Source organism: Vigna angularis, chromosome 6, assembly GCF_016808095.1.
Source record: "Vigna angularis cultivar LongXiaoDou No.4 chromosome 6, ASM1680809v1, whole genome shotgun sequence".
NCBI lineage: Eukaryota > Viridiplantae > Streptophyta > Magnoliopsida > Fabales > Fabaceae > Vigna > Vigna angularis.
In genome coordinates, this window is record NC_068975.1 from 20,649,853 (window position 1) to 20,660,869 (window position 11,017).

The 11,017-nt window shown below is 37.2% G+C and overlaps 1 protein-coding gene across 1 annotated transcript; it reads left to right on the forward strand.

Annotated features, from left to right (window-relative positions):
• The first annotated feature begins 1,737 nt into the window (after window positions 1-1,737).
• LOC108320978 (enhancer of mRNA-decapping protein 4) lies at window positions 1,738-10,703 on the forward strand. The gene is made up of 12 exons (XM_017552585.2): window positions 1,738-2,641; window positions 3,647-3,696; window positions 3,772-3,928; window positions 4,026-4,247; window positions 5,691-5,819; window positions 6,054-7,589; window positions 8,018-8,377; window positions 8,466-8,585; window positions 8,719-8,889; window positions 9,699-9,857; window positions 9,974-10,099; window positions 10,249-10,703. Exons 1-12 carry the CDS (start codon window positions 1,997-1,999, stop codon window positions 10,555-10,557), a joined length of 3,984 nt encoding a protein of 1,327 aa, XP_017408074.1. The 5' UTR covers window positions 1,738-1,996; the 3' UTR covers window positions 10,558-10,703.
• Window positions 10,704-11,017: the final 314 nt, after the last annotated feature.

Below are 11,017 nucleotides of genomic sequence, written 5' to 3' on the forward strand. Positions count from 1 at the left end.
TTCAGCTTGAACCTTCACTTCATTAGCACCCATAACCTCAACTTCAACCTCAGCTTGAACCTTCCACTTCATGACTACCCATAACTTGCACTTCATCGTCGTCTTGAACCTCCACTTTATGACGACATTTATTTCGGTCTTTCTCATCATATGCAAAATCACCAACATAATTACCATATCCACTCTTTAAAGGTCAATGGCAGAGGCCAAGAACATCCTTTAATTCATTTATTACGAGCTCTGACTCACCCACACCATGGACCACAAGCAAGTGAACTTGGTCATAATACTTGGCCACGTTTATCATATTAATTGCACCTATGTTATCATACAACTTATGCAACATATTTTCAATATAATAAAACAACTCCTTAACTTCAATATACCTCAATTCCTTAAGTGCACCTATCACTTCAAAGTAACTCCATTTATTAGGGTCAATCGACTAATAACCCATTTCCCCACCAATATATTTAAATGGTATACCCTTTACCAAGGTCCCACTGTGGTGAACCACAACTTTAAACATGTCGTCACACATCCCAAATGCAACCCTATAAATCAAAACCATACTTTAACGACCAAGACCATTCAAAAAGCTTAAAGTAAAAGGTATGAGAGAGGAATCTCAAAACCAAAAATCGACAACCACCCACTCATAAACAATTATAAAATCTTCCATAGCAAAACGTTACCCACTCACACGAAAAACAACATTTTACTAGTTTGTTCAAAACATCACCACACCAAAATGGAAAACAAACAAAAACCAATGCATTGCAACAAAAACCCTAATCCCTACAACACAAAACCAACCACACGTAAACCTGACCTAGGTGATGATCAATCCTTCCAATTTTAATGAAAAATGAATAAAATGTAACACACCCCAATGACCTTGCACACGATTTTCACGAACCTTGTAGACCCACACTTATGAACCCCACACATAAGTTTTTCTTTCAGAAAACTTGAATAATAAAATTATATCCACATCTGTGTTGGACTGACTACGTATGTCAAAAACGAAAACGTTATTCAAATAGTATTTACGTAGTGGTTAACGATTTAAACGATATCATGTAAAATATCAAATATAAAATAAATTACGAAAATTAATACCATATTAAATAATAAAAAATGAATACATGTAATTTTGCATTATAGTTTAAAAATTTCTATTGTAGAATAATATATATTAAGTTTGATCACTGTGTTAAAGTTTACTCTTTCAACAAGAAATATAAACTAAATATTTATATGATAATCAAATATTAAAAATTATCTAAATACATTATTAGTATCTAATAATACAAATAAGATAATATCGTACTTATTTATACACAAAATTCATTCTCAAAATAATTAAAAAGGTGAGTGTTGATCTAATGTGTACCAAACTTCATTATATATGATATGAGACGAGACATCCTTAGTTGTTTGTTAAAATATCATATAAATACTTCATTATATAATTTAAATTTATAAATAACTCTAATTAATAATTTTATTAAAATTTAATAAGCTAGCTTATAAAGAAATCACTACTAATTTACAAACTTTTCATTGAAAAAAAAAATTAAAATTATTTGACATAGTGTGTAGTATAAGAAAAGGAAAATGAAAAATAATTACGTTTACAAATTATATATAGTATAACCACGAAAATAGGATGAATCTAATGATAAACATTGAAGAAAAAATACAACATATATTATAATTATTACATTTATAAATGTTTCATAAAATTTAGTTCTAGAAGTGAATAAGAAATTGTTGAAGGGCCTTTTTTTTCCACTTCCCTCCCTCTCCCACGCCCACACTCTTTTTTCAACTTCCAATCTTTCATCTTCCATCTTTCAGATCTCTCTCTGCAATCGTCTCAATCCCAATCTCGATCTATCTTGTTATTGTTATTCTTATTCTTCTTCGAGAATTCCCCAATCTCATTTAATTTCATCAGATTGAATTGCGAATTGGCGCTCAATTCAATCTGATGATGGCTTCCCCAAACAACCACCACCCCAACCCCAACGTCCACCCTCCTCCTCCCTTCGACATGCACTCCTTCTTCAATCCTCCACCCCCTTCGTCCAACCCTAACCCTAACCCTAACCCTAGCCCTTCATCCCAATACCCTCCGCCCTTCCCCGCCGCCGCGCCCTTCCCCTTCCCGGCCTTCGACCTCCCTCTCCACCACCACCGTTCCCTCTCCTTCCCCACGCAGCCCATCCCTCCGCCCTCCAACCCCAACGCCGGTGCTCGCCTCATGGCCCTCCTTAGCAACCCCTCCCCACCGCCCCCTGACTTCGCGGCACCCTCCTCCTCCCCCTCTACCGTCCTCGCCGCCGCCACTGCCGCCGCCGCAGCCCTCACTCGGCTCCCTAGCGGCAAGGTCCCCAAGGGAAGGCATCTCTCCGGGGAGCGCGTATCCTACGACGTGGACATCCGGCTGCCTGGCGAGGTCCAGCCGCAGCTGGAAGTTGCTCCGATCACGAAATATGGGTCGGATCCTAACCCCGTTTTGGGGAGGCAGATTGCGGTGAATAAGTCCTATATATGCTATGGGCTGAAACAGGGGAACATTAGGGTGCTTAACATCCACACTGCTGTCAGGTCTCTCCTCAGAGGCCATACTCAGGTTTGTTTCGTGTATTTGAATTGTTTTAGCGTTGCGTTGCATTGGCTTATTCTTCTGCTGGGGCCTTATCCTGTGTTGATTTTTCTATGAAACAAAACACTATGTGGCAGCGCTTTTAGTTATACTAAGAGGCGAGTCAGGTGGCCACCAATGGGAGTTGATTATAGTGCAAGGAGCAGGCCTCTTGCAATGTGGCCAACCTTAGTTCGAATTCCACATGGGTAGTTGCTCACATTTAGTGTCTTATCATCCTTTGGACAGGATTGCCTGTTAGAGAAGATACCTCCGGGGAATGAAATAATTTTGGATAGGTAGGAAAAATGAGAAAAGAAAGTAAATTAAGAAAAACAAAAATTTGGGGAATGATTTGGGTAAACAATAAGAGAGGTTAGAAAAGTAAAGCAAGAGTGGTAAATATAAGAAATGGATAATGGTATTACTACTTAATAAGGTACAGCAACATTATGGTTTTCCCACCAGGTTGGCTTTAGTGTGCAAATGTAGATGAGGGTGTTGATCAACCACGAGCTTTGAGAAATATTAGCTTTAGGGTTGTCTATGTTTTTAAGATTCATTTATAACATTTGTGTTTAGTTGTGTCCATGTGTGTAAGGGGGAAATATAAAATTTAAATTATAATTCTTGTTTGAACATGTTATACTCATTTTGTTAATTTCTTGAGCCTCAAATTCATAGGACTAAAAAATAGCATATAACTACAACTGGCGTGGACACATTTTTACACTGGATTTCACCACCAGTTTCCTTGTTTCTTAGTTGAATTTACTTTGGCTGGCTGCTATAATTCTACCTTAAAGGAAGGATTTTATTTTTGTTAATTGTAGTAGAGTTATTCTATGCAGTAAGGTTATTTTATGGCTTGTTGCCTACAAAATAATGAGCTGTTTTGCAATTTCATACTATACTGCTACCCTGTGTTTTTAATGGGAAAATTATCAGAGCATGTAAATTTATCTTTTGATTAATATTTTTTTCCCTTGTCAGAGGGTCACAGACTTGGCGTTTTTTGCTGAAGATGTTCATCTCTTGGCTAGGTAGTTTTTTGTTTCCTGAAAACTTTATTTGGTGCGTTTTTTTTGTCTGTCTATGGGAATATGCTTTTTCTGCAGTGTTGGCACAGATGGCCGTGTCTACGTGTGGAAGATCTCTGAAGGTCCCGATGATGAAGATAAGCTTCAAATTACAGCCAATATTGTTATTGCTATTCAAATAGTGGGGGAGGAGAAAGTTGAACATCCTCAAATTTGCTGGCACTGTCACAAACAAGTAATTGCCCCATATTTTCCTGTTTCATTGTTCTCAATTACAAAATCTTCGGTTCACATTTCTTTCTTGTTATTTTAATTCAACCTTTAATATACAGGAGATTTTGATAGTTGGTATGGGAAAACATGTTTTTAGAATTGACACCACAAAGGTTGGAAATGGTGAAGCGGTTGTGGCAGAGGATCCTCCTCTGAGATGTCCTGTTGACAAGCTCATTGATGGGGTTCAGCTGGTAGGCACACATGATGGAGAGGTGACTGATTTATCCATGTGCCAATGGATGACCAATCGATTGGTATCTGCGTCACAGGATGGCACGGTTTGTATTTTTATTTTTTGTTATTATTAACTGCTACATTTTGGTTTCCCTGGTTTTCATTCATTTTATTGGTTGAAATGTAATAATTTTTATTGTAGCATTTTTCTAATCAGGATAAACAATGTGGTGGTATTAATGTTCGTTAAAAGTCTATGTGGTTTGCTTTTGTCTTGCATTGGTATTTTCTAAAAACCAAGCACGCAAACATGTGGGTACATTCAAAAATAGGGATGGATAGAGAAAATGAGTAATTCTTGTATGAACAATACTTGTTGACACGGCAGTCAATAATAATACTATTAGCGGTAGATGGTGGCAAGCCAAAAATCTGCCCTAAAATTATGGTGGATGACATTGTAGACTATGGTGGAAGCTTGTCATCTATAATTAAAAAATAAAAAATAATATATACACAGGAAGTATGCTTAGAAATTTGCAAAATATAATGAATAAAAGAAAAACCAGTGACACAAATGAAAATCAATAAATTAAAAACACAATTTATCAAAACTAGAAATATACAAAACTATGTAGAGGAGTGGGGAAGAGAGCATGTCTAGGAATCTGAACTTAACTATTTAAACCATTATGATATGAAATTCGAGTATGTACAATGGTTCTCTTTGATAAGAAACAACAATTAGATTCATGTGGAATGACCAACACAATTTGCTTCCTTTAGAAAATATTATTAAAAGTTCTTTTTGTTTTCCTCGGTGTTCACTCGTCCTACCATTTCTGTCATCCATCACATATTGTTCTGTAGTGAAACTGTGCCAAAGCTTTTTTAATATCATCTTAAATTTTTATTAGTTGTTCCTACAGGCACCTTGCCATGCAAGCATTGCTTAACAATATAGTAGATGCAGTTACAAAAAAAGTTGTTAGGACAAGAATGGAGAACAAGTATGAAACGAACAATACACAAATATAATTCTTCAATTGTTTTTGGTAATGAGCTCTAAGTAAAATTAGATTTTGACCTTGGCAATTCTCATAATAAAAGTCAGCAAAATTAAGTTGGCATTGAATACCTAAGTGAAATTCCAATTTGATTGGAGGAGTGATACCATAAGCTTTTAAAAACTGCATCTAAATCTTGTCCATATGAAACTGGGGTAAAAAGTCGCTGGATAACTTTCTTTAGATTATTTTGTTTTACATCATTTCAACTCTAACTGGTTAGAATGATCTAGAAAGTCTGAAAAAACACCAGAAAAAACCCTAAGTACCTAAACATTTGGGGAACCCACTCTCAAAATCTAGCTATTAAGGATAGAGAACCAAACATTTAAACACTCCACCGAACATCCCATATTACTCGATATGTGACTCGGCCACTCCATAATAACCAAGTTCCTATCAGTAAATTTATGTTGTGCTGCATTGTTATTTGTTGTAGATTTCTCAATTGTAAGTGCCTCTTATCATCAAATGTGACAGATAAAGATCTGGGAAGATCGCAAGACACAGCCACTTGAAGTTTTGAGACCACATGAAGGACATCCAGTTTTTTCTGCTACATTTTTTACTGCTCCTCACCAGCCTGATCATATTGTTCTTATCACAGCTGTAAGTGTATTCATCCGCTTTAGTATTTCAGGCCTTTATCTCAATTCTTGCTTTGCAGTATCAGGACAATAATAAATTTTATTTACATTTAAAAAGGTTAGAAAAATTAGCAGAGTTCTGTGTCCACTGTTTGTTGTTTCAACCATATAGTCCTCCGTAGAACTAATTTATGATGTGACTAGTCTAATAATATTTGTTTTCCATGTTTACAAATTATAATTCACACCCGTGTAGGGACCACAAAATAGGGAGGTGAAGCTATGGGTATCAGCAAGTGAAGAAGGTTGGCTGCTCCCAAGTGACACTGAATCCTGGAAATGCACTCAGACGTTGGAGTTGAAGAGTTCAGCTCAACCATCTAGAGATGCTTTCTTTAATCAAGTTGCAGCATTGCCTCATGCAGGTCTACTTTTACTTGCAAATGCCCAGAGGAATGCTATATATGCTGTACATTTAGAATATGGTCCTAATCCAGAATCAACACGCATGGATTATATAGCTGAGTTTACTGTGACCATGCCCATTCTGAGTTTTACTGGGACAAGTGATATACTGCCTCATGGTGAGCATATAGTTCAGGTTTATTGTGTCCAGACACAGGCTATTCAGCAATATGCTTTGGATTTAGCCCAGTGCTTGCCTCCACCATTGGATAATGTGGGACTAGAGAAGTCAGATTCCATTGTTTCCGCTGATGCAATTACTGTTGAAGGATTCCACACTTTAGACTCTTCTGCTTCCAAAATAATGTTACAAGCAGGTAGTACTGAAAATGGACTTGTGCCTAGATACCCTTTAAGCTCTGGCCATGTTGATGTGCCTATTACATCTTCAAACACTGAAGCTAAACCTGTTACATTAACTCCTTCTAGTAGCGAACCTGATGTCATTTGTATTCCATCTCCACCTCTTCCTTTAAGCCCGAGGTTATCTAGGAAACTCTCTGATATCAGGAATCCACAGTCAAATTTGGGTGATCATGTTGGGGAACATCCTGTTAATGATTATTCTGTCGACAGACAAATGGATACCATTCACAGAAACCTCTCTGAGACATTTAATAGTGATTCAAAGAATGATGAAAAGAAAGTGAAGCAGGATCACATTTCTAGTGTACTTAATCCTTCTGTCATGTTTAAGCAACCAACCCATCTAATCACACCATCTGAGATCACAAAGGCTGGTTCCTCCTCTGAGAATAACATAATTGATGGGAAGAGCGAGGGAGAAGGAAAGATGCAGGATGTGGGTAATGCTGAAGTGGAAGTGAAGGTGGTGGGTGAGACAAGATCTAATCAAATTGATGAATTTGGTCGAGGGTCACAACAAAATCCAGTTTCTGATAGTAAAGAAAAAATATTTTGTTCTCAGGCTTCAGATCTTGGTATTGAAATGGCTCGAGAAGGCTGTGTGATAACTGCTGGGGACACATACCTTACAGAGGAATCAGGACAACTTGATTCAACAGGAGCAGTGTCACTAGCTCAACCTCCTGATTCTGGCGAGGATGGACTCCAAGATACGGCAAAAGATGCCCATGAAAAGGTTTCTGACTCATCTACATCTGTGGCTGTGCCGCCATCTCCTGTGTCTAATGCAAAAGGGAAAAGACAGAAGGGTAAAAATTCTCAAGCATCAGGTCTATCTTTCTCATCTCCAAGTGTGTGTAATTCAACTGATTCATCCAATGAACCAAATGGAATTTCTAGCCTTCCGTCTGCAGAAAATGCTTTCCCTCAAATTCTGGCAATGCAAGAATCACTCAATCAGGTGATTTCTCGGGAGTTTTTGATTGGTCAAAGATGAATCATAGTTAATCATGCATTATATTTTAATTTATTAGCATGTGCTTGAAGGGAGTTTTTGTTGAAAACAGTATTTTAAAATTAAATAAACTTTTTTAAAATAGTGAGTAACTTTTCTTCTGAGAAAAAGCTGAAAACAGCTTTTTATTTCTTATCCTTCAGAGGCTAGGGTTTTTAGCTTCTCTGTTAAGTACTTGTTCATTAAAAAAAACCCCAGTTTTTCATTTTCTGTTAATATCTAAAGGGATGTACATATTGTTTGTTTGTGTATGCAATTTTTTTTTTATTTCATTGAATGAGTATGAGCAAATGTATTGAAGCACTATTGCGAGAATGGTATTTTTGCATATCTGGGCATTTGATTTATAATTCATGATCCTTCTTATTTGGCAGTTATTGACAATGCAAAAAGAGATGCAAAAGCAAATGACAATGATTGTCGCTGTTCCAGTGACAAAAGAAGGTAGAAGGCTTGAGGCTGCCCTAGGGAGAAACATGGAAAAAGCTGTCAAGGCTAACAGTGATGCTTTATGGGCTAGAATCCAGGAGGAGAATGCAAAAAATGAAAAGTTGTTACGAGACCGTATCCAGCAAATTACAGGTCTGATTAGTAACTTTATGAATAAAGATCTACCGGCAATACTGGAGAAAACAGTAAAGAAGGAAATGGCCTCGGTTGGGCAAGCAGTAGTACGTGCAATGTCTCCTGCTGTGGAGAAAATAATATCTTCTGCTATTGTTGAATCCTTCCAGGTTTGCAAATTATTTTTCTATCCAATAGACATTAGAATGAAATTAATACACTGTCTTGCTGGGATCTAATTGGCATTTCATGGTATAGAGAGGAGTGGGTGATAAGACAGTGAACCAACTTGATAAATCAGTTAGTTCAAAACTGGAAGCTACTGTAGCTAGGCAAATCCAAGCACAATTTCAGACAACCGGCAAACAGGTGCTTCAGGTACGTCTCTTACATTGGGCATTCACTCTTGAGTTGTATTATATTGCATCATTCTTGGAGTCAGTGATATTTGTATTGGTAATTTCTTCTTAGGTAGCATTTGTTCATTACTGTGTACTAATTTCTTCTGTAGGAGGCACTCAAATCCAGTTTTGAAACATCAGCGGTTCCTGCCTTTGAAATGTCGTGTAAAGCCATGTTTGAGCAAGTGGATGCTACATTTCAGAAAGGCATGGCTGAACATTCAGCTGCTGTGCAGCAACGACTTGAATCTGCTCCCACTTCTTTGGCAATGACGCTAAGGGTGAGTAACTGGGAATGCTTGTTTATTTTTGGGTCTACCATAGAAATGTGCACCTTTTAATTTGATTTATTTTAAATGAGTTGTGGGGAAAATGGGCTAAGTGTTGGTATGCATAAAAAGAAGAGCATAATGAGTTGTTGATCTGTGTCTCAAACATTTTGTTTACATTTTTTTGCTGACATAACATGGCATCTTTGTTTGGCCGGCTAGTGTCGACACTTTAAGTGAATTTGTTTCCATTCTTATTTCAAAATGTGCATCAATTTGCCTCTAAACCTCTGATACAGTGATAGAGTCCGCTATTAGATAGCCTAGGAATATATCCCCTCCCTAAAACAGGTGGGTCTGGATCTGGCTAAGGTAAAGTGATTACCAATTGTAAGAGATCAAGCTTTTGTAGTATTTTGTTGTTGACATCTTTAGTGAGAAACGCTCGTTCTAGTTGACTTTTCTAGGCTCTTCTGAATTTTAAATGTTTTTAGGTAGGTCTTTTGTTTTAATGGAAAGGCGGGTAGTTTCTGCAATAACAACTTTGCATCGTTCTGCAGAGTGGGGTAGGGTCATTGCACCATCAGCATACGAGAGAAGCTTGTTGATTCTTATTTGCTTATATGTCATGTAGATGATGCTATAAGTATCAGCTTTTTAAAATCTTAGTTGCATAATTCGAATATGAAGTGACATACTTATCAGCTGTGAAAAAAAAATGATTCGTTATCAAAGAAGCTTTTTGACATGTCTGTTATTCTTATGTAACTTGTCCCTCATTTGTATCTCAACAGTAGTATTCCTCTTTGTGCACTTTCCAGGATTCCATTAATTCAGCATCATCAATTTCTCAAACTTTGAGTAGAGAAGTGCTTGAGGGCCAGAGAAAGTTAGTAGCACTTGCAGCTACAAGAACAAACTCTGGCACGTTAAATCCTTTGCCGGTCCAGCTGAACAATGGTCCTTTACTTCGTGAAAAGGTGCGGTGACTTTGCTAACCATTTGTGGGTAATAGTTCTAGGCAGGATTAATAGAAAGCTTTACTTTTGTCATTACATGGTAATAATTGCAATTGCAAATTTGCATTGCGAAACAGGTTGAGGTTCCCCTGGATCCCACACAGGAGCTAGGAAGGTTGATTTCTGAACGGAAATTCGAGGAGGCTTTCATTGGAGCTTTACATAGAAGTGATGTATCCATTGTATCATGGTTATGTTCTCAGGTACGGGCGAGATATTAATTGATAATTCAACTTGAGCTGGAGCAATAATTGAATTTCTTAATACTGATGTTTGTGTAGATATTGCTTTTCATATTCAATAAACACTGACTACTAAGTATTAACTGGATGAATCCATTTGTGGTAATCAGGTTGATTTACATGGACTGTTGGCAATGGTTCCTCTTCCTTTAAGTCAAGGTGTACTGCTCTCACTTCTGCAGCAACTAGCCTGTGACATTAACAACGACACAACACGAAAGATCCAATGGTTAACAGATGTCGCGTCTGCCATAAACCCAGCGGACCCAGTGATTGCGATGCACACACGGCCCATCTTTGAGCAAGTCTACCAGATACTCAATCATCAACGTAGCTTGCCTTCAACGTCTCCAACTGATCTCTCAAGTATCCGTCTTTTATTGCATGTCGTCAACTCCATGCTCATGACATGTAAATGATTATCTCTCTCTCTCTCTCTCTCCGTTTTCAGAAATGTGCAAATCCTTCGCCTTGTGAACCTCTAATATGATTGGAATTTTGTACAAAGCTCAGTGAGTTTCTTTCAAATGGTCGAATTTTGGTAGTCAGTGTCCATTTTTAAAAATACTCTGCAGTTATTAATTGGTTGACTCTAATTTCACGAGCTCTTCCATTTCATATGGAAGCCACATAATCCCATAAAGGCGATAGTTATTTTACAATAGCCCTGTGAAATAGGGATTACAAATTTACCAAAATATCAATCCGTTTATGATTTATGCAATAGAATTTATACAGTTTATCATTAACAATTTATTTGAATCGATGTCTGTAAGTTTAAGACATAAATTAGTTATGGTTATTTCAAAGTACCTATTTATCTACAATTGTTAAAAGTGAGTTTGTACAACCTTGTTTTACTAGCTCACAGATTATTTT